The following is a 24,581-nucleotide window of genomic DNA, read 5'->3' as shown; positions in this document are numbered from 1 at the left end:
TCCCAGGGGTTCTCACATCACTTCCTAAAGTACTGCTTCATCAAACAATGGGACCCCTGCAATGAAGGAACATGCCACACCATAGGTACTTTATCTGTTTACACAGAAACCTACAGTGCTGAATGTTTGATCTGTGTGAAATCACCACCATAAGAAGAAAGACATTCCAAAGAAACCTGATATAACTCATAGAAACTTTTTTTTTCTCTTTGTGCTCTAATAAACCATTTTTCCCACAAAAAAATTAGGTTATTATGGCTGAAGGAAATCAGTTATGGATCAAAAACATTAGAGAAAGTATAAGAGGAAACTTTAAGATAAAACAGTGATATGGAGCAACCATTTTTAATAACTCTAGTAGGATTTAGATTAAAAATACACATTTTTAGTCTTTAATGTATTTGATCTTTCTTGTTTATTTGCATAACTATCTGTGCAATCTATCAAGCCAAGAAGACATTCACCCACATGTCTACTAGGCTGGGATTTCTTTGGGAATACATTTTGTATATACATACACACCAAATGCATATAGCTGTATGGATGTGTTCTCACGTTATCCTAAACTGTATCAAACACTCTTATTGTTCATTGATCATTATCAATCTCAATGCAAACAATACACCATATAAATCACATCAGACTTTTGCATATACAGGTGAAAATATGGAGTCAATTTTTTATATACATATGATCAATAGACTGAGACTATACTCTGAAGCTCACAAAAAACTTCTAATAGCACTATAGAGAAATGTTTACATAACTGGGTTTTTCTTCAAATTGCCCTGTATTTGTATAGCACTTTTCTAGTCCCTAAGGACCCCAAAGCACTTTACACAACCTGTCATCCACCCATCCACACACACACATATTCACACACTGGTGATGGCAAGCTACATTGTAGCCACAGCCACCCTGGGGCGCACTGACAGAGGCAAGGCTGCCAGACACTGGCGCCACCGGGCCCTCTGACCACCATCAGTAGACAACGAGTGAAGTGTCTTGCCCAAGGACACAACGACCGAGACTGTCAGAGCCGGGGCTCGAACCGGCAACCTTCCGATTACAAGGCGAACTCCCAAGTCTTGAGCAGATCGTGGCTCAAGAGTTGGGAGTATATGGGACTGCACATTTTTAAATATGATTTCACAGTATTTCACTGATTAACAGCTGTTGTCAGTGATATTTTAAAAAGCCTGTCAAAAGCATGATAGTGAACAAGCAAGTGTGGGTGTGATCAATGGGCTTTTTTAATTATTTTAATTACAGAGGGAGAAAATCCAGGTAACACAACTGATAGACCTCGACATATAGCACTTTGTCCCAAAGGAATACTTTAATTTGAAGTGAAATGTGTATCTAGAGTATGGAAAAAAGTGCTTGTCAGATCTTAATTTAAAATGAAAGTGAGAATGTAGCTAGCAGACATGTACACGCCACATGTACAGAATGGTCCAAAGTCTTAATCTCAGGAAGTATTGTATAGCCGGATATATGTGTCCACAAAGGAGTACTTGAAGTACGCCATATGAGACAATATACTGTATGAGTGTGAGTGTGTACAGGTGTTTGTGTTTGATGAGAGGAAAGGAATCTTGTAAACCAACCAAGATCAAAACAAAGTTCATGTGACTTTTTGTTTTTCTAGTTTATCAGAATCTACTTCAGACTTGTAGCTTCTAATCATTTTACCAGTCTTTGGTGTGTTTTGCTATGTACACTGTGCATCTCAGAAGTGTGTAACAAAGTATTCAAATACAAACCAAAGACCTTTTTTGTAATTTAATATAATATCTGCAGGATGCAGGAGCTCTGGCACAGACATGGTTATTGGTCTATTTGTTCACATTAGGATGCACAGTCAGGCTTGAGCTTAGCCGCACAATTTAGTACAAATGAGAAAGATTAAATAATGTTATGACATTAATGCAGTCAGGTGTATCTAGAAACAACTGTGTGTGACTGCGAGTGTGGTAGCTATTGTAATCATTATCCAGGATATGAACCAAGAAATGCACTGTAGACATACAAAATGTAGTTGACTAGTGAAGCTTTTTCATTTTTGTCTTTAAACTTTGAAAAGAAGTATATACAAATTAAGAGAAAATTTCATAATATTGTTGCAAGTACTAGCAGTTATTTTTCCATCCTAGTTATGTAGCTGTTGTGGGCCATGGTAACATTCCACTATATACTGGTCTGAGCAGTACAAGCCAGTATACTGAATCAGAAATGGAGCACACTAATATTTGTACCAGAAACTGATGGAGACAAATCAATAAAAAAGTTTGTTTTACCTACAGATCTTTTGTATCTTTTATATTTTTTTTCCAAAATAACCAACTGTATAGTACAAGTGGTTCTTCTATTATGTAGAAAAAGATTTTTTTTTTTTTTTTTACCATTTGAGTTACATGTTACACTTCTTAAGGTAAGGGTTACAGAAAACACTGTAGACCAGGCAGTGTCTTGGGAATCAGTCACAGCAATGAACAAAGCACAATGCCAGTGTATGTTGTCTGAGAGTGCCCTTGTTCAAATGAGAACATATAGTGCTCTTACTACAGCTTATAAAAACTCTATATAGGCTGTGTCTCACATAGCTGAGCTAATCAATTCTAATCCCTTTGACAATGAATAAGGTATTTTACTGTAGTGCTCTCTAAACCCAAGAGTGGCCTCAGACATTTTTTTCTGCTAAACAGTGTGGAAGAATTATGACTTACAACAAAACAGCTCATAAAAGAATTATACATTATACAAGGTTTATATATTATAATTATTTATTATTATTATTATTATTATTATTATTATTATTATTATTATTAAATCTATCAATCATTCCGTTAACACAAAGTAAAGAATTTTTTTTAACTCAGGGGATCATGCTTCACTTCATGCGTCAGTTACTCAAGCATGTGAAAAAAAATTATATAAATTAAGCAGAGTTTAAATTCATCGTTGACCACACTCAACAATATCAGCATGCTAGTCAGTTTTACTGTACGTGGCTGAAATTGCTATTATTATTACCTAAGAGTGCAAACACACTGTACTTTACTGTTGAAACTGAAATGTTGTTTGTTTTACACGACTGCGCTTTCCATTCTGTATAACCTGCAGCCAGCTTAGTAAACATAAACCCCTCGTCATGCTCAGAAACCTCTCTGCTTCTGCCTGTTTATACAATAGGATTAGAACAATTAACTCCCAAGGCAACGTCAGGTCTGACACGTAGACACAGATAACCAGATATTCTAGGATGAAATAGAAGACAGTGTGACGTCATTGTTCCTGAGCCTTTGAGTTGAGAGTTGGCTCTCTGAGAGTGATTATGCTGATAAAGGCGGCAGGTTCTGTACTTGACAGAGAATCCTATTATTTCTTTGGAGGGACTCCATAAGGAGACATAGAGATTGTACAGGCTATTGCAGGTCACATAAAAGATACAGTCAAAGCAACAAGAGAAGAGCATGTTGTGGTTTAATCTGACAGAATCACTTGAGTCCTTTTTGGACTGAAGGCAGAAAAAGCAAGTAAAATAGGCATGCTAACACCCCTGAGGGGGCTAATTCAAGTCATATATGGTGATTTTCAACATTTCCTCCTTTATCCTACTATGTGGTGCTAAATGACATTGTTCAAAAGGAACAATTAAAGCTGGAAATGTCATGAGTGTTGTAGAGATGTGGTCATAACACATTTTGAATTGATGCCAGTGTTATTCAGTCCTTATTATTTAATTCCATGATGACCATGAAAGTATAACAAAATCATTCATCATTTATTAAGAAGCTGTTGAGGTATATTTTTTAAAGCAAGAAAAAACAATATATCAGTCTTGTAGAGAAACTAAACGTTTGTTTGATTTTTTTATTTTTATTTCTCATATGATGGCAATGATGATATGCTATGTGCCAGTTTATTGTGAGATGTTTCTCTGAAAAAGTAAAAACTCCTCTATTAAACTTCATGTGGGAACAAAAACTTAATTGTACATTGTTCAAGTAATGCCATGTGCATGGCTCAAAGTGAAAGGATGCACTTAAATGTTAAAGAAAAAGTTCCTCTGTTAAGAACTGTGTATTCAGCCTTTGAACGAAACTAGCAGATACAAATTTGAATGCCTTTGTCCCCAAATCCATTTCTATTCCTCACACTCTGCTCCTGTGAATAAATACCAGCCCAGGAGAAAACACTGAATTGTAGGTGTTGCTCTATTGCATCCTCTGTTTGAAAAGCAATAAAAAGCATTGGAGGATGAAAAATGAGGTGAACTACACAAAGCAAGTTAACAATAAGAAATAATGTTTCAAGGGTGTCAAGAATTTGAAGGCATTTTGGAAGCACATGCTGTTTCAGTAACCCAGTGTACTCAGGCCTTTCCTGTCCCAAGCCCTGATACAGACTTATAAATAGTTCCTCAGGGAATCTGGGAGAAAGGCTCAACAAGGAATGACACAAAAGTCTTTCTTTCAGGTGGCTGAATAAACAATGTCCTTCATATTTGTAAAATTGATTTCCTATAAAATTCAAGTGAATGGCACTGATAACAGCATCTAATCTTCTGGAGCGCAGGCATTATTATATCCTCTTGGAGCACATACAGTCATGGATACTATAGAGTGCAGTATGCAGGGCCTTAGTCTGACCTTGTGTGTCAGCTCAGCACATGACAGAGGGGTGGAGAAAGCACCGTAGGGGCATGGCTCTACGTGTTGCATAGCCAATAAGATCTTGACTGGCCTCACCATTTAGCACCATCGTGTCCAGATTGTCCAGCTGTTTGATCTGGGCACTGAATGAACTCTACTTTATTCAGATGAAACAGTGACAGTGTTGAAACTTGTAGCCTGGCACCGACTCACTGATTTTTTGTGGACAGTCTGTGAAACAAATGTAGTGTTTCTTTTTTGTATTTTTTTAATATATATCCAAAGCCACTCAGTCCGATTCTGTGATGTCTGCACTGTGTTAACGTCCCTCAGAGACTTTATCTGCAGAGCTCATCTGTCCCTGTTCAAGAGTTCCTGCTAAGGTAAGATCCTTGATATACATATAATATTTGCCAGACATCATTTTTAAAATAATTACTTCAAGAACTAGTCTGTTTCCAGTTGGATATTCATAAAAAATGGATTGCTTTGTTAGTGTTATAACAATACTTATTATGTGAGAATGCAATATCCCTGAGCAAATATTTAACACATTATTCTCATCTATAATTAAACAGACAAATTCATTTCTGTCTAAAATTGGTACTAGAAAGCTGGGGTCAGAAAAGGCCTGAAGCGGGCAGAATGAATGAAAAGTCTTCCGCAAAAGAGCCCAATTTGGCACAAATTTAAAATTGCGTGGTTTCTCAACCATATTAAAGGTAATTTCTTTTTTATTTTCATTATTCTTAGTTTGACAATTTAATTCAGGCAACATATGGGTACATAGAGTTGAGACTAAAATTAATTACTAAGAAAAGGAGATACATTTACCAAACTTAATCTTATGAATTCAAATTAAATCAGTTGAGCCTCACATCTTTAAGCACAGGCACCAAATCCTTTTGTATATCTGCTGATGTCCTCTGCTGAGCCCACCCTGCTTTGTGCTGGTATGTGTGTTGTCAAGTGGCACTTTCAGGCCGCCCACTTTGGCTACTTTATTTAGACCTTTACAGCGTGAGGGGAGTTTGTTTTTATACCTCTGCATGTTTGTCTACTCCTTCCTGGCTTGAATGAATTGACTCTCGGCAGTTTTTACTGAATTATTTGATATTTTGCTCTTTATTTTAGAGACAGGCAGTCAATCCTTAGTGAGAACTTATCTGTTTTATTCATTATTTCTGCAGATTTACTATTCTATCCTGGGGTCCTGTCTGTCTTAACTTGTTCCTCCATTTATCATTTAATGTCAACTGCTGAATTTTTATTCTTTAAAAGTACAGATAGTCCTGTTTCTGTTGTAACAACATTTCCTGGTATATTATCCTGTTTAAGAGTCTAGACTTTATTCAATCTTTTCATTCCCTTTTCTCGTAATTTCATAGTTTCCAAAAGGAGAAGGCTCCTTGATCGATTAAAGGTTAAAACCTTTTTTAAAAAACTTTTACACTTAACCTAAACTAACTCAAATGTTATTGTTACCTACAGTGTGTTGAACAACATTGATTTTTAAAGTAGCATTTATTAAGAAAGGCCAATAAAAAACGTGGTGCAAACTTAGACATTTAGGCTTTGTAAAATAATATTGCTGTATTGTGGTCACTTCATGGAAAAATCTTTGGGCTGTCACAATGTTATTGGTAAAACATGATTAACTTTGATATGAAGCTAACCAATGGACAGGTAACATCAAACAACACTGAACTTTCTATGGATATGAAAACACAAGATTAAACTGGAAGCAACACATTAAAAAAGAAAAGAAACTATGACAAAATATATATCTATTTTGAGTAGAAAACTAATACAGTTACGTTTTCTAATGCTGGTTGCAGAGAACATCATCAGAGTACAGAGCTGCAGTTAGGACACCTTTTTGTTTCCATGTTTGTGTCAGTTTGTGTATGTATTTGTCAGTGCAGAGTCTATGGATAAGCTTTTCAGCACAAAAGTTTTTCCATGCAGCCCTCCCAAAATCCCAATTGCATGTTTCTAAACATAAATGAATGCTCACTGGTTGACAAGTCGGCCAGAACATTGAAGTATGAAAAGTACAGACACAGTGCAGTTGGTTGATGGACCAATTTAATGTTCCTCAAAAACAACAGTCATTTAGCATTTTTACTTGCATAAAAAAACAAATACTCCTTGTTAGTGATAACCAATAATGTCACACACACAACTTATTTCTTTGATATGCAAAACTGATTTGATTTAGTGGCAGTGTAAGTTCTTATTTCTCTCAGTGTATTGCTGCTGCAAGATAAAGAAGGAGGCACATTTACAGCTGCACAACAGATGCTAAAATCCCAGCTCAATAACAAAAGTTCTTTAAAACATTAAATATTCACTACGTGCTGCACACAACTGGTTTATCCAATAAGTTTTCAGAGTCCTAACCCAATTCATCAACCAAATCAAGTCCTCCTTGGCTGAAAAACGCTACATCATCAGCCATTCCAGAGCGTAGCCCTGAGCTATTGAGCAGTGTGAATTCAACCTGTGTTCGTGGTCTGATCGATGTTCTCTCTGGATAGTCTCCCCTGTGTAAACAATACAGTAAGTTGTTTGACTCTGCAGATGGACTCGTATTCATCATTTCTAAAGTGAAACTGTGTGAGATCAGCGGGTGGGAGTTTAGTAAATGCATGCAGAGATCAATTCAAAGCAAAGCAAGGCCAGAAATGCCATGTTTAATCTTGAACATAGTTATTAAAGTTGGGGAAATGCTTTTGCAACATAATGAATCTTTTCATATACACATGTGGTATCGTCAAAGCAGGGTTACTCAGAAGTTATAGGTCGGTATAGAAGGTTCGTACTGTATAATGCATGACAAAGCTATATGGTGAAGTGGCCAAAAGGGCTGAAATGGCCAAAAGGGCTTCCAAAGAATAGAAAAGCCTAGTTAGCGCTGAGACCAAGGAGCATGAAATGCATGAAAACATTTTGGAAAAAGGAAAATTAAAATCAAGACTGTGAGACAGTACCTGATGTGTATTTTTTCTAGTTTTCTAAAAACTAAAAAAAAAGTAACATCAACTTACTGAAGGTTAAAAAAAATAAAAGCAAATGTTTATTTGATAAACACAGTGTGAAAATGTGAAAATTACGCCTCTGGTAGAAAATTTGTTAGTTTGATTTTCCTTCTTCAGAAGCTGCCATGATAGGCAATGCCAAAGTAAAATGTACTAACAATATTACTAAACAAGAGAGGTGAGCCAGAAACAAAACCACTGCTGGTGTTTGGAAATACTGAAAACATTAAATCTGAGTTCTGTTTGCAAGGTCATACTGGTTAAGATCAACTTGAATATAAAGTTGATCTATTGCTGACGCTTTCTAGTCACAAAACTGATATAAGAATGTTTTATTGATGTCAAATGTTTCAAAGCTGAGGACAAAATATCAAGTTCAAGTAAAAGAGGACAATAAATTGAACAATGTATCACAAATGACTGTGCAGCTGTATGAAACGGAAAAATGTTATGTAATTTTCTATGTTTATTGATGGGTTGAATATTTATTAAGCACTTAACGAAATAAAGTTTTTTCAGCTTGTTTGCCAAAGGTCTTCTGTTTTCTAATTCATAAACACAAATATCATTTTGTTAAACTGTTTTAAGAATTACAAGCAACTAATCAAAGGACTTTCTCTGTCACTTTGTTCTCTCCTAAACAGTCATTGTATCTGTAAAACTTCTTGAGTTTTAAGAGGAGATTTGCGAAGAACAATGCCACCAGCCGTCGGTGGTCCTCAAGGCTACACACCACCTGAGGGTGGCTGGGGATGGATGGTGGTGATTGGAGCCTTCATCTCTATTGGCTTCTCCTATGCATTTCCCAAGTCCATCACTGTCTTCTTCAAAGAGATTGAGGTGATCTTCAATGTGACAAGTAGCCAGGTGTCCTGGATCTCCTCCATCATGTTAGCCGTCACGTACGGCGGAGGTGAGCTACAGTACCATCCAAGACAAGCAGCTGAAATCAATACCCAGCTCTTAGCATGACCATACTACATTTATTCCTTTAGTGTTCTGTTACAAATAAGAAAAAAAATCATTTATTTTTGATGAAATACAGGCTTACTGTGTAGCTTTTCAGTCACAGAGAGATCACACATAATCATAATTACTGTGCTGAAAAAATTAAACTGGCAAAACAAAAGTTCAAGTGTTCCATTGAAATGCTGTTGCAACATTATCTTTCTCTGGAGCATATGAATGAGTTTAAGCCTTGCACACCTACCCATTCTTTTCTCTTGTGCTTTGAGACTGGAAGACCACCAGGGGTTTTGTTTGTGTTCTTGCACTGATGAGATGAATGAGACACTTCATGATGTCACTCTGGGCTGGTCAATCAGATGACGATAAAGCCCTTTTCAAGCTCACGATAAATAAACAGAGAGAGATCAGAGTTCAAAGAAGTCCTTCTTGTCCCAAAAGGCCATCTCCTCTGAAATCAAAACACTGCTGTTCTCTTTGCTCTAGTGTGTGATGAACTGGAAAAATGATGACTTAGGCATCTAGTCTCAAGGAAGCTTCGGGAAAGCTGCTTTAGTCTTCCAAACTAATGTGTGAAGTGGGAAGTGTAGCTCCATATAAAATACACTGTCAGTCAAATTTTATACATGGGGCTATGTGTAAAATTGTTTGTAAGATTTGCTAGCAGTAAAATAAAATAGGAAATATGGCCTCACTCAGCTAGCATTACACTGTGTGCATAATGGTGAACATATTGCATCAAAACATCCCAGGTGAAAACATCCCAAGAAACCAAGGTGCCACATGTCTGTTATTTACTCTGAGTATTAAGTTCCTAAGGCGAACAAAAACTTCACATTCAAGTTAAGTCCTCATTACTGTACAACAGAAGTATCGTGTTCCCCGTGGAAGAAATCAATGCTGCTTATTGTTCAGCAACACTTAACAAGCAGCTGCTTCTGGAGAGTGACATTCAGGCATGCAGGAACAATGGTTTAAGGTTATTGAGTTACACTGTAACAGTAACTGATTGTTCTCAACTTGCCTATCTTTACCATGGTGTTGCTTTTTATTTGTAACACATAATGGACCAAAGTGGATGTTTGTTAATCACTTCTTTTTGTTTCACTTGGCTCTTAGAGCCTCACATGCCCTAACAAGTTATGAGCTGCAGTGTCTTAGTATACGTGGATATGTGTAACTCCCTCAATTAATGCAAATGTTTGATGTAAATATACACAGATGAAGGCAAGCTACGCATAGTAATTGAGAACAGAGAATAAGCAAGGCAATGTTTGTCAGCGCCGTGAGCAGATGACAGCTGAGCCTCTTGCCATCTCTATGTTAAACATTCAGAACACATCAGCAGGAGAAGTTCATTAACAGCCCACTGTTGCGTACCTCTGTACTCCTTCAATTTTTGATTCATTATATTCATAATATTCTACATTGGTTTGTCTCCAACCTTTTTATCATAAGCAACCCACCCTGCAACGCAGAAGGAAAGAACTCATTGTTTGTGAGGAGACTGCCTGCATTACAATTTAAAAACCCTTTGTCTTGCACCGTGCTGGCAAATGAGTCTGGACAACCTCTAAACAAAAACTGTCAGTTTCCATTTGGGTTCATTGGCTAGTGCAGAGATTTGGCAGGAAGGCAGAAGTGTCTTCCATGTGGATCCTCATACTCATTTAGGCTGGTTGTTACATGTCTTAGATGGAGATGGTGTTTTGCGACCCGAGCCCTCAGTGCATTTTAGTCATTTGTCTACTAGTCATAGCAATTTTCCTGAGCTGATTTTGAATCCAGTATGCATGAATCTTAATAAGCTGGTTACTGTTTGCACAGTCAGTCTTTCTTTCTCTATAGCCAGTATCAAAATCTAATATTTATATATGTTATATATATATTTATATATATAACAGAAGATTCAGTGTTATTTTAACCCCAATGTACACACCAGTGAGAAAATCACCCCAGTACACTCACACAAATACCCCCACCCGCTTGTCTGAGCTGAGATATTTCTAATGATCATTTCAATTGTGTTTGGAGTACATTAAAAAGAGCTCCAAAACAAATTATTCTTCTGTCAATTTTTATGAATATCTGGATCAAATAAATGATTATTTCATTGCAGCTTTTGTGGTTTTTCTGACAGATCGCATTATTAATGGCTTGGGAGCACATCTACTGCAGTGCAGCACTGACAAAACTGATTGCTGAAGTTGTTTGAATTTGCTGAGACACAGCTGTGGCACTAGAGCCCTCTGGTGGTTAAAATTAGAATTGTGCCTTTGAATAGATGAAAAACATGTAGCGACATGATATATATGCTATATTTATATATTTACTATATTTGTTCTTTGTTTCTTTTGATTCAGGTCCAATCAGCAGCATCCTGGTTAACAAATATGGGAGTCGTCCCGTTATGATGGCTGGAGGATGCCTGTCAGGATTGGGCCTCATTGCTGCTTCTTTCTGTGAATCTGTTCAAGCACTGTACTTTTGCATAGGTGTTCTTGGAGGTACCTAGTTTTTAATATTTTCAAGTTTGTTTGTTACTAACTTGTTTTTTTTTGTACACTGTTGTTTTTTCAAACACTGTTTCATGCTCATTTTTATACATATTTTTACTGAATCTTTCAGGTCTGGGATTGTCCTTCAACCTTAACCCTGCTCTCACAATGATTGGAAAGTACTTCTACAACAAGCGACCTATTGCTAATGGGCTTGCCATGGCTGGAAGTCCTGTCTTTCTTTCTACCCTAGCTCCTATTAATACTTGGCTCTTTGATCAGTTTGGCTGGAGAGGAAGTTTTCTGATCCTGGGTGGCCTGCTTTTCAACTGCTGTGTTGCAGGTTCCCTCATGCGACCTATAGGACCAAAACCCAAGCCTGCAGAGAAGACCACAGAGAGGAAGACTGTGTTGCAGACCATTAACAGCTTTATCGACCTCACTTTGTTCAAGCACCGTGGCTTTTTGCTCTACATAGTGGGAAATATTGTCATGTTTTTTGGCCTCTTTGCACCGCTGGTGTTCCTCTCTAATTATGCCAAGAGTAAACACATTGCCAAAGAGAAGGCAGCTTTTTTACTGTCTATCCTCGCTTTTGTTGACATGTTTGCCCGACCCTCAATGGGCATGGTGGCCAATACCAAGTGGGTCCGTTCCAGGATACAGTACTTCTTTGCTGCTTCAGTACTGTACAACGGCGTGTGTCATGTCCTAGCTCCAATATCAGAAGATTATACAGGCTTTACCATTTATGCCATCTTCTTTGGGTTTGCTTTTGGCTGGCTGAGTGCAGTGCTGTTCGAGACGTTAATGGACCTAGTCGGAACGCAGCGTTTCTCCAGTGCTGTTGGGCTTGTCACTATTGTTGAGTGCGGTCCTGTATTATTAGGTCCGCCGTTACTTGGTGAGTACCCCACTAATGATAATAACTACTTACTATATACTTACTATAACTACTTACTATACTAATACACTTGTATATATAAGTTATACAGTGGATTGTTAAGCCACTACATAAGTGCTTAATTTTATTTTTTAACTGGCTAGCAGAGGGCACTCCTTGAGTCTCAATAAGAAGTGCAACTGTATAAAAAAAATGGCCTTGTTGGTCACTCAATCTTTTACTTCAGTAAAGACTTCGCTTATAGGTTTATGGTCTCAATCTCTAGTTTCAGCTGTTACACAACACAATATTGTCTTCATTTTGTAATTTTGATTTAGACTGCTAGATTATCCATCCATCCATTCCAGCTGTCACTGGGCGTGAGGTGTGGTCTCCCCAGACAGGTTACAAGCCCATCACAGGGGCAACACATAGACCCTTACACTGTTCCACTAGAATAGACTATCGCACATTATGTCATTGAGTGTAGTACCTTGTAAGTGAAAAGCCATGAGCATGTAGGGTCTGTAGTTTTTCAGTCAGTACCAGCCCTTGCACTACTATCAAAACACACAAAGGGTAACAGCTAAAATATCCATCTGAACAATTCTGAATGTGAGTGCACAAACCAAGACTTACATTTTTTATATACAGTTTATGCACAGAAACAAATGATCCTGTATGATGTCGTTTTGTCTTCACAGGGAAGTTCAAAGATGTCTACCATGATTACAAGTACACCTACCAGGGCTGTGGGATCATCCTCATAGTTGCTAGTGTCTTCCTGTTTGCAGGAATGGGGCTGAACTATCGGCTGCTGGACAAAGAGAAAAAAAAGGAGGAGAGGAGAGGAGTGGTGGGAGTTGGAGAACAAAAGTCCAACAGGGACAATGCTGCCAAAGAGGTGGCAGAAGCTAGGAATACAGAGGACACTGTATAAAGTCCTGCATCAAGTCAATTTACAACATGGGTCAATTTATTGTCCTTAGTGAGGTAATTTTTCATCAAAAGAAACATGCTTTTTCAACAGGCAACAATAGCATTAATTCCTCATCAGTTTGATTATGCATTGTTTTTGAAGCCCACCATAGAACTCATAGCCACAATTATAAAAGTCCTTTAAACACAAATACACAATCCTCATTAAATATATACCTCTTATATTTATACTTAAACCTCATAAATATAGTAAATAAGCAATTTAAATTACGTCTGTCTTATTGGTAATAATCATTATAACATTCTTTATAACTTTATTTCCTTTAGCATGTTAACCTTCTGAAATGTACAATCACATAATGAAAGTGTTTTGCTCTCGTTTGTTTGCTGTTACCAGTAGAAAGCTTTATTTTTAAGAGACACTTTCTCTTTTCTCACTTCTCTCTCACGACATTTATAAGACAGCATGAGCTTTCCAAGCACATCACAGCAAAGTGCAATTTTTTTTTAACTTTCAGAAGTATCACCCATGCCACTTTGTTTATTCCATAAGCACATTCATTCTCATTCTAAATTCTTTTAAATGTTATTTTTTTCTGGTTCATTGTTGATAATGCATTATGCCAATTATAAAATAATTCTGATGTTTAGCGGTTTGCCTTATGATGGAAAACATGCCACTGACTGCAAAAAAAGGAATTTTGTGGAAAAAGTCAAATAAAAGGCTGTTTAACAAGGATGTAATACTCCACTGTGTCTTGTTTTTTCTTGAATCTAAGATAGAAATATGGTATGATATTTTTGTTATGTGCTAACATAATTTATTTAAAAATTAAATCTTAACGTCAGGAAAAAAAGAATAATTCTACATTATTATTTTGTTTGTAATATTTTTTACATATCAGTTTTGATACAAGAGTTCAGAGAATAATTAATATTCTCCACTATGTACCAAACTGATTGATGGTTTCAAAGATACAAAGTGCTGTTCTTATATGACATATATCACCTCCAACTGCATATCTGTGCTAAATTAGACCCTTGACTATAACGTATTACCTTCATTTTTCATTTTATAATATAAAATTTTGCTTTATTTTGCCAATTTTACACATTAAATATTAATTAAAGGGACACAGCATCCGCCCACCAAAAAAACAACTTAATTTTGTGTATATACCACTGCTACCACAAACATTATTCTTATATTATTATTATTATTATTATTATTATTATTATTATTATTATTATCATCAAGAAGAAGAAGAAAAATAAGATAATAAAAAAATAAAGTATGATATTTAAATAAACCTGAACGACACAAGAATAGTCTTCACTTAAACAGTTGGGCAAGAGTCCTTCCTCGCCTCGTGCAGGGTGGTCGCGTTATAACCGTTAACCAAGTTTAACAGGTAACGTTTAAAAAAAATGTCATAGTTTACACGTAGTACCTAGTAAATTACCACATTGATGTTTATTAAGTAACATTCTAAACTACTGACTATTATTATTGGTTTTTTATCTTGTATTTTGTGGGAATTAACGCTGCTCTAATATACCGGAGGTAACTGTTAGCTGTTGTCTGCGAGCCTAGTTGACTCACAAATAAAAAAGCTAATTACTGTTAGCTAACCAGCTAATGTTTAGGGTTATTTGACTTGTGAATATTAGGTAAAAAGGGAAGATAATAGTTATTTGTAGTCTTCTGGCATTTCTGTGGTGTTTATTAACGATGTCTTGGTTTAAAACACCGCATTATTAAATAACTAGATTATTGCTGTATGGCTATTCCAGAATGGAGAGAGATCAGCGTTTTAGCTTCAAGCTGTTGGTGCCTCCCAGGGTGAATAACGGACCAATATCTGCGGTTCAACCTCAAGAAATAGTTGAAGACAGAGGCAATTTCATGAAAGCATTGCAACCTGTAAGTCAATAAATAGTTCGTTATAATTAGTTAATAATTAGAAGCTAAACAATGATGAAAAAACTCAAAGCACCACTATGCTAGCTCAGCAGTAACTATTTAACCTTAGCAATGACCATTGTATGTGTGTTGTCAGCAGCATTCTATGAGGCAGTAATTATTAACACACATGACATTAAATATTACTGCTCTTTTCCACCAGAGTTACAGTGAATGCTTTGACAAAGAGAAAAACATCCTGTTCCCCAATACAAACATGGTTGCACCAACTAAACCGCCCAAACAAGGTATTTGTGTGTCTTTGTGTTATTTAACAACACCAGTTCTATCACTTCCAACAGAAGAACTGCACTATAAATACTAAACTAATTATTGTTTCCCACTAAAGACTTTCTGAAGATGAAACTCATGCAACCAATGGAGAAAGACGGGGTAAATATTTCTATTGCACAGAAATGTGCAGCATGAATATGTCTGTGTGTGTCATTTTACTTCCTAAACTGTGGATGTTTTCCAGAATAATTGCAATCCTGGTCAGCTTTATTCAAAGCTGTTTGATGAAGTTGAGAAAATTAAGTGTTGGAAGGTTAAAGTTTATTCTGACACTGTGGAAAAGGAAAGAAGACTCCAAGATAACAAAAGAACAATTGAAACACAGCGCAAGGCAATTCAGGAGTTGCAGGTGTGTACCCCACAGACTGATCTTATTTGATCTTATGCTTATCTCTGTCTATCTACTTATGTACAACATTTACAACAGGAAGAGATAACTTTGAATTCTTTAATGTATTTTCTGTCTGCAGTTTGGAAATGAAAGTCTCAGCATAAAGCTGGAGGAGCAGATTAGTGAAAATGAAGAACTGAGAAACAAGTATGTGTGATTTGTGAAACTAAGATAAATATGATGATCTGATTACATTTAGCTTTGTTTTGTTCCTTTAATTGTGAAATGCTAAAAACTCAATTTTTAAAATGCAGAAACAATTCAACATGGAACTTGTGCAATATACTCAAGGAAACCTTTGACTCGTCAGTTGAGAAAATACATTTATGTAAGTAAAAATTCTGGTGATCTGGAGAATACTTTTCTTTATCAGCTTTAGTAAGTGCAGAAATAAACGGTACATTGCTGTGAATGTTTTGCAGTTGAAGCTGAAAGAGAGGAAACCCACCACCTCCTTACTGAAAACAACGAAATCGTTAAGGTAAAACACCACAAAATATTTGCCAGTAGTAGCTTTTAATTTATTATATTTTGTTGACCAAAACATTGTAAAATGATGAGGTTTGATTGCCAGTTTATTACTTTTTCATTTAGAAAATGATTGCCGCATTTGAAAGCCTACGTGTCCGAGTAGAAACTGATCAGCAAGAGATGCAGAAAGGTATATATATATACATTTCTTCTTGCCGCTATTACGCCAAAATGTTATGTCTTTTACTCAATAAAATGCCTTAAATGTATTTAGGCTTTAAGTGGAACTAGATGAATTAGTGACACTTTGACCATCAACACAGCATGTTTTATTGTTTTTCAGCCAAAGAAGACTTACTGCAATTTGACCATCTACAAAAGAAATATCAGCAGGAATTTAAGATAAAACAGGAAGAGGTTGGTGGGGGCAAAAAGCCCTTCCATCAGTTTATTTGAGGAACTTTTGGCATGAAATATATTTCCACAAATTTTACAAATTTTGACACGTTAATGACTGACATGTTCTTTACAGATAACCATGCTTCAATTAAAACTTAAGGATAAGGAAACCCAACTACAGAAACTCCTGCTGGACCTCGATGAAACTCAGAAGCACTGCAATGAACTTCAACAGTCAACAAGTAACATCATAATTAGATCTGAAGATAAGCTGTGAATGTTGATTTTATAAACTTTGCTACACTGGTAATAAAAACAGTGTGTTCATAACAAGACATTTTTTAAATATTACTCAGTATTAAATATGCAGAAGTATTAGAGTCATGACAGTATATTTGGATAGATGCTCATTAACATGAGAAAAGGTGCTTAGTATAAGGTGAAAATGTTTTATTTCTTTTCCAGACTTCAGGTCAGGTTAGTACACTTTGTTTTGGGGATATTAATATTATATATGTGCTTTTATAGATCATCAATTTGAAGTTCTCAAAAGTGCAAAAGCTGAACAGGAATCTCTTCTTCAACAACTGAATATTGCTGAGCAGCGCTGCAGAGAGACTGAGGTGAGTATCTTGAGATTCTTTTCTTTGTACTGAAATTGGGCTCTTGTGTTGCATGCAATATGCTTTAACTGAAATATTAATAACCCAACAAAGAAAAATCAGGAAACTACTGCTGCAGCCTTGGAACAAAGTAAAAAAGAGTATGCTGAGGTCATCCAAAGCAAAGATCTCAGTTTACAGGAGCTCAACAGAGTCAAAAACCAGCAAGCAGAGGAGCTAGAGTGCATTCAATCAACCATTCAAGAGCTAAAGACTTCACTAGCATTAGAGAAAGAGAGGTATATTAAACTCCTTCATTCACAGTGTTTTCTAGATAAAGTACAGTGTTTCCTCATGTCATTATATTCTTGTTTTTACTTTTCTGAAGGGCCAAAGAGCTTGAGGATAAACTTATAGAAAACAACACTGAACTTGAAAGGAGAAACACAGTTTTAGGTAAGTCCCACCGAATAACATGTGTTGATATTTTTAGGTGATGTGGTTTCAAGTCGAAAGAAATATTTTACTCAACAGGGGAAACCTTTGACCAAGCTACAAAGAAAGATGGCCTAATCCAAATTCTCAAAGATGAACTGGTACGGTTTATTTGAAGGGAAAGTGTACGATTTCTCTCTAAAACCAGTCCTTGCATGCCCAAGTCTGTTACATACCTTCAAAACAATATGTGTTCTTGTTATTAGGACACAAAATCTAAATCCATTGAGTCAGTGAAGGCTAAAATTCAGTTCACTCAAGCTAAAATGGAGGAACTCATGGCTGAGCTTTCAAAGAAAACTGAAGAAATCCACTTGGTTAAGGTGATATAAGTAGATAAATAGATACATAATGCAAAAAGAAAAGACGATCTGTATCAGATAGCCTAATAAAGATACTTAAAATTGTTTGTCCTTTTTCCCTGATACAGAAAGAAGCAGAGAATGCTTTTGCTGAAAATGATTCACTGAAAAAGGCTTGTGAAGCTGCTGAAAAGGAAAAAGAACATTTACAGGAGAAGTCCACTTTGACTCAGGTATTTACATGTTTTTAATTTTGTTTCTCATCCCCTCACCTCTTATCCACTAGAGAAAGCTGTTTATGTGTTTGGTAGTAAAATATATTCATTGGGTTGAAATATACAATGCATTGCTTCTCTGCAATATACCTGCAGATCAAAGTGCAGGTGCTGGAGGAACAGCTGTGTACTGAAATGAAGAAAAATAAGGAATGCAACGTTCAGATGGAGCAGCTGAGGAAAGACATTTTGCAAAATGAGTGAGTTATTAATAGACAGCCATTTTATCATATTAGCATATATAATATTTTATTACGCTGTTGTAATATGTTTCATTTTTTATTTATGTCATTTTTAAGAGTAAAGTATGAAGAGTTATTATCAAACTTTAATGAGCTGCAGTCTGAGAAGACAGCCATTCAAGAGCAGTTTGAAAATGGATTATCTAACGTGCAAACTATTGAGGCAAACATGAAGGTTTGAATTTTATTATATTATTGTCATTTTTATTATTATTTGTATTATTATTAATTCATTTATTATATGAATCACAAATTCTGAAAACTGTTTTGACTCAGGTGAGTGAGGAGAAGGCATTAAAACTCGATGGAGAAATTCAAACGCTGGTGGAAGAAAACAAGACTTTACGGTGAATATGCACTTCAGAGGCTTAAAGATACTTTTTCCTGATTGGAATGCACAGTTTTTGAGATTTAAATATTAATTTTCCATGCAATAGAGATGAGTTAACTGCAGTCAAAACCAAAATCCTGGGGAAATGTGTACAAACAGAAACTCTGCAGAAGCAAATTGAAGAAAAGGTAAGCATCTTAACTAAATTATTAGTAGAAACAGGGCTTTATAAAGATGCTTATTCTAAACATGTTCATTATGACTTCTTTATGCTCTGTGTGAACAGTATGAGCAACTTCAGGTGAAAATCACAGAAAAAGAAAAACAGATCAAAGCTGTGGAAACAAAGGTGAGTGAAAAATGTGAAATTGCAAATACTGTTGTTATTGATCATTTTCTGGAACTAAACAAAAAATCTTTGCTTTTTAGCTGTGCAAACTCAGAAAACAATATGAAATTAAATTTAAAGCCCAGGAGGAATACAAGAAAGAGGTTTGTAATGACCATGAAACTCTAGCTATAAAAGGAGTGGAATGGTATTTATTGTCCTCACTTGTATATTTTCAGAATAAAATGCTTAAGAAACAAATGGCACAGGAGATTGCAAAATCCAGTGACCTTGAAACAACGGTATGGGGATGGTTTGCTTTGTGTTTTTATTTTCCAGTTGTTAATACGTATGTGAACTATTTAAGCTAATCAGTATTAGACTGGAAAATTAAGATGCTGCTTTAATCTTTAGATCAACAGCCTTCAAAATGAGTCCCAGAACCTTAAACAACTCAAAGGAGAAGAACATGAGAAACTGCTCAAGGCTCTTGAGTCAAAATCGACTTTTGCAGCAGAACTTGAGAAAGAGGTTACTTTTTTATTTTTCAATTTGTAATTTCAATTTAATTAACATTTACCTCCTTCAAATTGAATTTACAATAATAGAACCAATTTGTGTTGTAGGTCCAGAAACTTAGAATAACAGCAGCAGAAGCCATTAAGAACAAGGAGGCCACAGAACTTAAATGCCAGCATAAGATTGGAGATATGGTCACTCTGATGGAAAAACATAAGGTAAAGTTATTATAATGGCCTTTTTGCTGTCTGATAAATATGTCTCATGTATATTGTGTTGGAATGAACCCAACTTGTCACTACCAGAGCCAGTATGACCGGATGGTCCAAGAAAAGGACGCAGAACTTGAAGAGAAGAAGAAGAATGAGATGGAGGCGACTGCTCGTGAAAAATCACTGGTACCAAGAAACATGCTAAGTAGCACTAATAATGATTGACCAGAAAATATGTCATATCCTAACATTTGCATCACAAATTTCTCTAAATCAGGAATTGGACCTCTCAAAGCATAAGTCTGAAAATGAGAGGCTGAAGAAAGAGCTGAAGGCAGAAACAAGAGAGAAGGTATATCCTACTTTAAATCAGTTTATGTTGGATTTATGAATACAGCTGTTTGTTTGTCATACTTCTGAGAGAGACAGCTCACAATGTAACAAACACTTTGAATTTAGAAAAACCTCAGAAACAAAACAAGTGATCTGAAGCAGGAAATGTCTGTTGTGAAAAGGACTCTGCTGTCACAAGGGAGCGACAAACAGGTACAGTGCATGCAGCTCATAGGCTGCCACTAGATGGCATTCTTTGTCATTACTTTTAGTTGACCCAAAATTGTATGTGTACTACTACAGGTAGCTGCCTCAAACTATAAACAAGGGAAAAGTTCAGAGGTTCCAAAAGAGAACTCTTCAAAGAGTCACACATTTGACTTCTTCAAGGCCAAGAAAACTTCCTCCTACAGCAAAGATGGTCAGAGTTTGGCCACTCGTACAACATATGTGAGTTTTATCGACCAAAATGTTTTCAACAGATTAAGCACGTTTTGTTTCAGACATTTTTGTTTAAGGTAAGCTTAGAAAATCAGATGATTAAGGTTTTTATAACTACAGATTTCTCAAAATAGCCTTTTCTACTTCAGATATAGTACATCCTTGGTTTTGGGTATTATGAAAAATAAATAGAACCCCAATTGAATTTGCTGAACTGGTATTTATTAGAAAAATAATCCATGGTACCAGGTTATAGGTAAAGACAAAAACAGAACAACATTCAGCTGAGTCAGGATCAGCCGATATTTGGTCTAAGTGATTGGTGGATCAAAACGGACAAATAGATTCATTTATTATTTTTCCATAATATTTGCGAAGATTTTAATTGCCATTTTTTGGTTTGTTTTTTTTGGTGGACATGGTGTTTTAGCCTTTCAATTTGTAGCCCTATAGCTATTCATAATGTTTATTATTCACCTGGATTTTATTTAGAGAAAGAAAAGAGATTTTAAATGTATTTATTGTGTATGAGTAAAAAAAGGTATATATTCATATGTTTGAATGAGAGTCTCAAATGTGCCATGGGAACTAAAAATGCACCAGAGTTGACAGATTTATTTAGAAACCATCAATTAACAAGAATAGCAGTGTGAATATGAGCATGGGTGTTACGCATTGGAGAAAACATTTAAATTCATGAAGAGCATCTCTCAGAGATTAGTAAGCTAGCAGCTTTTATAGGGCCTGAGAATACTGGCGCCAGATACTCTTAGTCAGTTCACATGGAAGACTCTGCTAATAATTGCCTATAGCTGTAGGGAACGACTGCAAAACTTTGTGTGTGAGTGCAAAGCAGTACAATGTAACCTTATTACCACAGCCTTTTTCTGAAACAACTTTGTTTGAATTGTTGTTAAGGAATCTGCTACTGAATTTATCAGAGCATCATGTGGAACACCAAAATCCAAGGTAGACTGCAATTTAACCTATTCATAAAGTAGATATATAAAATGGCTATAGTGACAGAATAAATTATAACATAATTCATGTATCGATATGCTTTTATTTACTTTAAGTTTTATGATAAATGATTGCACTGACTTTGAATTGTAGTGCATCAACAGTGAAGACATGAAAACCCCAAGAAGTCTTACAAACCATATTGCTGGAACAACAAAGATCAAAGTAATATAGTATACTATTCTGACATTTTCCAAAATTGAAAAAATATGAATATATTCACTGACATTTACTCCCCTATAGTCCTACAGAATAAGGACTCCCCCTTCTGAACAGTCAGCACAGTGGGGAAAGAGCGCCATTGAACTTGACCCCAAGTCTGACAGCTCAGATCAAAATGATCTCTTGGTAAGCAATGTTTTTTTGTTTTTGTTTTTTCGGGTTGGGGGGTGGGGGCTTGTTAATATTTAAAAAAAATAATGGCATAAACCTTGCAGGTTATGTGAATGTGATTTTACCATTTCTGCAAATTCGCTAGGACAGATTAATGTGTATTCCTCTGTTTCTTGTCTTGATAGACCTTTACAAATACACCTGCACATAAAAGTTCAGATTCACAATGTAAACTCCACATTCTCAAAAAGGTAATGTGCCTTTATGATCCAACAAAGTGGCATATAATATACTTACTTTGATTTTTAAAAATCCCTATATGTGTGTATGTGTGTGTTATTTTTACAGAATCAGAGCCCACTCATTCATAAATCACCAGGAAACTCCTTAAAGCTGGCTGCAATGAAAAGAATGAGAGATGCTGGTTGGACAGCTGTTACTGGCTGTGACAAAAAAAAGAAGAAGACCAATGAGAAGATTTTTGCCTAAGTATGGCTGTTAGGTCAGATTAGCAGTAATAACAATATTGGTAGAGGTGGGTGACTTGAAATACAGTTCTATTGAGAATGAATAAATAATACACGATTGACTGAATAACAAATAGACTAAAAATAACACAAAAACATGAATGGAATATGTTTCTATGGTTCAACTAAAACATAGTGTTAATGAGAAGAAGGTTTTAGTGTTAAGATGCCAGCTTTTAGTAAGTTTATTTATGGGTGTTTAGGATTAAATTTCTACCTACTACAGAGTCAATGTCTTTACTTATGTATTACTTTGCTGTTGTGCTAATGTTTGGAATAACTCATCTTTAATGTTAACGTGAAATCTAATATGTTCTATCACAAGGTTATGTTGCTGATCTTTGACAATTTCTAGTTGTTACAAGTTACTCTGTTAATATATTTATGTATTCTGGTGTTGTAAAAATAAAAGCAATGTTCTCAAAAATCAGTTTTGTACTTGTTTGCATGTCCTACCTATTCTCATTTTCCTTTTCTAAGGACCACTTTTCTCTTATAAAGACCATCATAGGAGTTGTATTTCAGTCTTGAAAGTATATTGGTTACATTAGTTCAGTACATTGGTTTTACCCACTCCTAAACTGTAGATTTCAGACTATAGAAACTCTGTGTCTTTAGTGGAGAAACTCAAGGTGGAATTGAGACTGGTCTGCAGGAGCTGTTGGTACGTTGTCGTAGATTGGATGGCCATCATAAAGTCCTCCAGAAATAACGAGTGTGTCATCATCTGCCACAAATGTATCTGTTTAAAATTAGATTAGTATTTTTAATTGCCAATAGTAAATAAAAGGGTTTGAACTAATTGTTTGATGAAGGAGAGTCCCTTACCTGTGTATTGAGCATTATTGAGAGGTTGGTGCAAGTACTGTATTTTCTGTTTGCATTTGTGAAACATAAGAAAAACCAACAACACAGCAAATGCTCCAAGTACAGTGCTGAAGACAATAGTCATATTCCTTTCAGAGACATTGAGGCCCACATCTAGCAACAAAGTAAAACAGCAAGAATTACCATAATCAGCAAATTATATAAAAAAAAAAATGAATAGTTGTTGATAAAACTGCAGATAAGAATGGAGCCTTATGCTTACCTTGTCTGGTTCTGTTCATGGTAGTATGAGTTGCATTTTCAGTTGTAATTACTGGAGTACTTGGTGTACTTGAGTTACCTACTGTGGTCTGGATTGCTGCCGTTGTTTGTGCAGTAAATGTTGACATTTGAGTGCTAGAGCTTGTAGTCCTCAGAGTTGTACTGTTTGTTAGAGGAGTCAAGGTGGTTGCTGACTGAGAAGTCTGGTAGTGACTTGTCCTCTCGGTTGTTGCCGCAGTGGTGCTAACGACAGTTTTGTTATCCAACTGTGTGCTGGTATATAGTGTTGTCTCCTCAGTCAAATTTGAGATTGGTGAAGTAGAGTCAGACTGAGTTAGTGTCGTAAGGGTCGTTAAGCTAAAGGTTGGTTGAGGAGTGCTAGTCCCATTTTCTGTTTGGGCCACACTGAACAAAAGGGCCAGATGGCAGTAAGCCAGGGCAGTAAACTTTACATCCATGGCCTTTTAATCTGGAACTAGAAAGAAAAACATTAGCTGAAATCAAGACTGAACAAGACTAGATGTGATCTTTTTAGTTAAATTACACAAACATGTAAATCCCTCTTGTGAAATTTTAAGTAAATTCAAACCGTTTAAAAAACTAATTCTAAAAAAAAAAAAAAAAAAGAAAGAAAAACCAGCTCACCTTGTTTAGTTAATAAGAGTGAAAACAGCAGCCTAGTTTAGTTTAATTCTCTGGTTGAAAGTGTGCCTCCATGTCTCAACTGACTGTTCACTTCCTGGATTGAGAGTGGCTGATACTATGGCAGGTGAATGTGGGCAGGGCAGTTTTACCCTTAAACTTCCTCTACTGTTTGTTACTAAGGAGACAAAGGCATTGTTGTAAGTCGGTCCAGAGATCAGCGTCTGTTTCTTTATGGCAAACATATTTTACAAGCCTTAAAGAGACAGTTACCAAAAAGACAATACATGTATATATATAGAGAGAGAGAAAAAGGGGTGTGTGTACAGTTCATGCACTAAAGTTTTTAGAGTTTTTTGTGTATGTGTGATTTAAGGGTTTTTTTTT

General features: G+C 35.9%; 3 protein-coding genes and 1 long non-coding RNA gene across 6 annotated transcripts; 2 read left to right on the top strand and 2 right to left on the bottom strand.

Annotated features, from left to right (window-relative positions):
• Positions 1-4,766: 4,766 nt before the first annotated feature.
• Positions 4,767-13,724, top strand: LOC146574929 (monocarboxylate transporter 1-like). The gene is made up of 5 exons (XM_085275010.1): positions 4,767-5,041; positions 8,344-8,612; positions 11,029-11,172; positions 11,294-12,067; positions 12,751-13,724. The coding sequence occupies exons 2-5, from the start codon at positions 8,396-8,398 to the stop codon at positions 12,984-12,986; spliced, it is 1,371 nt and encodes a 456-aa protein (XP_085131136.1). The 5' UTR covers positions 4,767-5,041; positions 8,344-8,395; the 3' UTR covers positions 12,987-13,724.
• Positions 8,089-12,865, bottom strand: LOC146574930 (uncharacterized). Its single transcript, XR_014892512.1, has 4 exons — positions 12,792-12,865; positions 12,540-12,606; positions 8,910-9,047; positions 8,089-8,617 (listed from the first exon to the last, which is right to left on the bottom strand). It is a non-coding gene; the product is annotated as an uncharacterized LOC146574930 (long non-coding RNA).
• Positions 13,725-14,285: 561 nt separating the features above from the next.
• On the top strand, positions 14,286-22,890 carry sycp1 (synaptonemal complex protein 1). 3 transcript variants are annotated; one of them, XM_085275004.1, is made up of 35 exons: positions 14,286-14,397; positions 14,780-14,909; positions 15,112-15,196; positions 15,298-15,341; positions 15,427-15,591; positions 15,713-15,780; positions 15,888-15,961; positions 16,056-16,114; positions 16,228-16,294; positions 16,448-16,521; positions 16,637-16,745; positions 17,032-17,126; positions 17,220-17,404; positions 17,494-17,561; positions 17,640-17,701; positions 17,807-17,923; positions 18,031-18,135; positions 18,274-18,377; positions 18,477-18,594; positions 18,696-18,766; positions 18,857-18,938; positions 19,037-19,099; positions 19,180-19,242; positions 19,318-19,380; positions 19,493-19,609; positions 19,705-19,815; positions 19,903-19,995; positions 20,087-20,161; positions 20,269-20,355; positions 20,446-20,592; positions 21,502-21,552; positions 21,697-21,768; positions 21,847-21,951; positions 22,122-22,187; positions 22,285-22,890. In XM_085275004.1, the coding sequence occupies exons 2-35, from the start codon at positions 14,781-14,783 to the stop codon at positions 22,423-22,425; spliced, it is 3,135 nt and encodes a 1,044-aa protein (XP_085131130.1). In that variant the 5' UTR covers positions 14,286-14,397; position 14,780; the 3' UTR covers positions 22,426-22,890. The 3 variants fall into 3 exon arrangements, with proteins under 3 accessions (XP_085131130.1, XP_085131132.1, XP_085131131.1); XM_085275005.1 differs by lacking the exon at positions 14,286-14,397 and adding an exon at positions 14,408-14,549; XM_085275006.1 differs by lacking the exon at positions 22,122-22,187.
• On the bottom strand, positions 22,617-24,514 carry LOC146574927 (uncharacterized). Its single transcript, XM_085275008.1, has 4 exons — positions 24,198-24,514; positions 23,554-24,027; positions 23,292-23,444; positions 22,617-23,205 (listed from the first exon to the last, which is right to left on the bottom strand). Exons 2-4 carry the CDS (start codon positions 24,008-24,010, stop codon positions 23,078-23,080), a joined length of 738 nt encoding a protein of 245 aa, XP_085131134.1. The 5' UTR covers positions 24,011-24,027; positions 24,198-24,514; the 3' UTR covers positions 22,617-23,077.
• Between the last annotated feature and the right edge of the window lie 67 nt (positions 24,515-24,581).

The sequence above is a fragment of the Mchenga conophoros genome, linkage group LG5 (assembly GCF_057382185.1).
Source record: "Mchenga conophoros isolate Kocher_MC1m ecotype Shallow Benthic linkage group LG5, M_conophoros_male_GT1.1, whole genome shotgun sequence".
Lineage (NCBI taxonomy): Eukaryota > Metazoa > Chordata > Actinopteri > Cichliformes > Cichlidae > Mchenga > Mchenga conophoros.
The sequence above is the reverse complement of the archived record's forward strand: the minus strand, read 5'-3'. Positions and strand labels throughout refer to the sequence as shown.

Coding starts and splice junctions, on each gene's coding strand:
- LOC146574929 (XM_085275010.1), top strand. CDS start 8,396: ATGCCACCAGCCGTCGGTGGTCCTCAAGGCTACACACCACCTGAGGGT. Junction 8,613..11,028: donor AGCCGTCACGTACGGCGGAG/GTGAGCTACAGT, acceptor CTTTTGATTCAG/GTCCAATCAGCAGCATCCTG. Junction 12,068..12,750: donor ATTAGGTCCGCCGTTACTTG/GTGAGTACCCCA, acceptor TTGTCTTCACAG/GGAAGTTCAAAGATGTCTAC.
- sycp1 (XM_085275004.1), top strand. CDS start 14,781: ATGGAGAGAGATCAGCGTTTTAGCTTCAAGCTGTTGGTGCCTCCCAGG. Junction 19,100..19,179: donor TCAAAGCTGTGGAAACAAAG/GTGAGTGAAAAA, acceptor TTTGCTTTTTAG/CTGTGCAAACTCAGAAAACA. Junction 19,816..19,902: donor CTCTGATGGAAAAACATAAG/GTAAAGTTATTA, acceptor TGTCACTACCAG/AGCCAGTATGACCGGATGGT.
- LOC146574927 (XM_085275008.1), bottom strand. CDS start 24,010: ATGGATGTAAAGTTTACTGCCCTGGCTTACTGCCATCTGGCCCTTTTG. Junction 23,445..23,553: donor CATGAACAGAACCAGACAAG/GTAAGCATAAGG, acceptor CTTTGTTGCTAG/ATGTGGGCCTCAATGTCTCT. Junction 23,206..23,291: donor CAATAATGCTCAATACACAG/GTAAGGGACTCT, acceptor AATTTTAAACAG/ATACATTTGTGGCAGATGAT.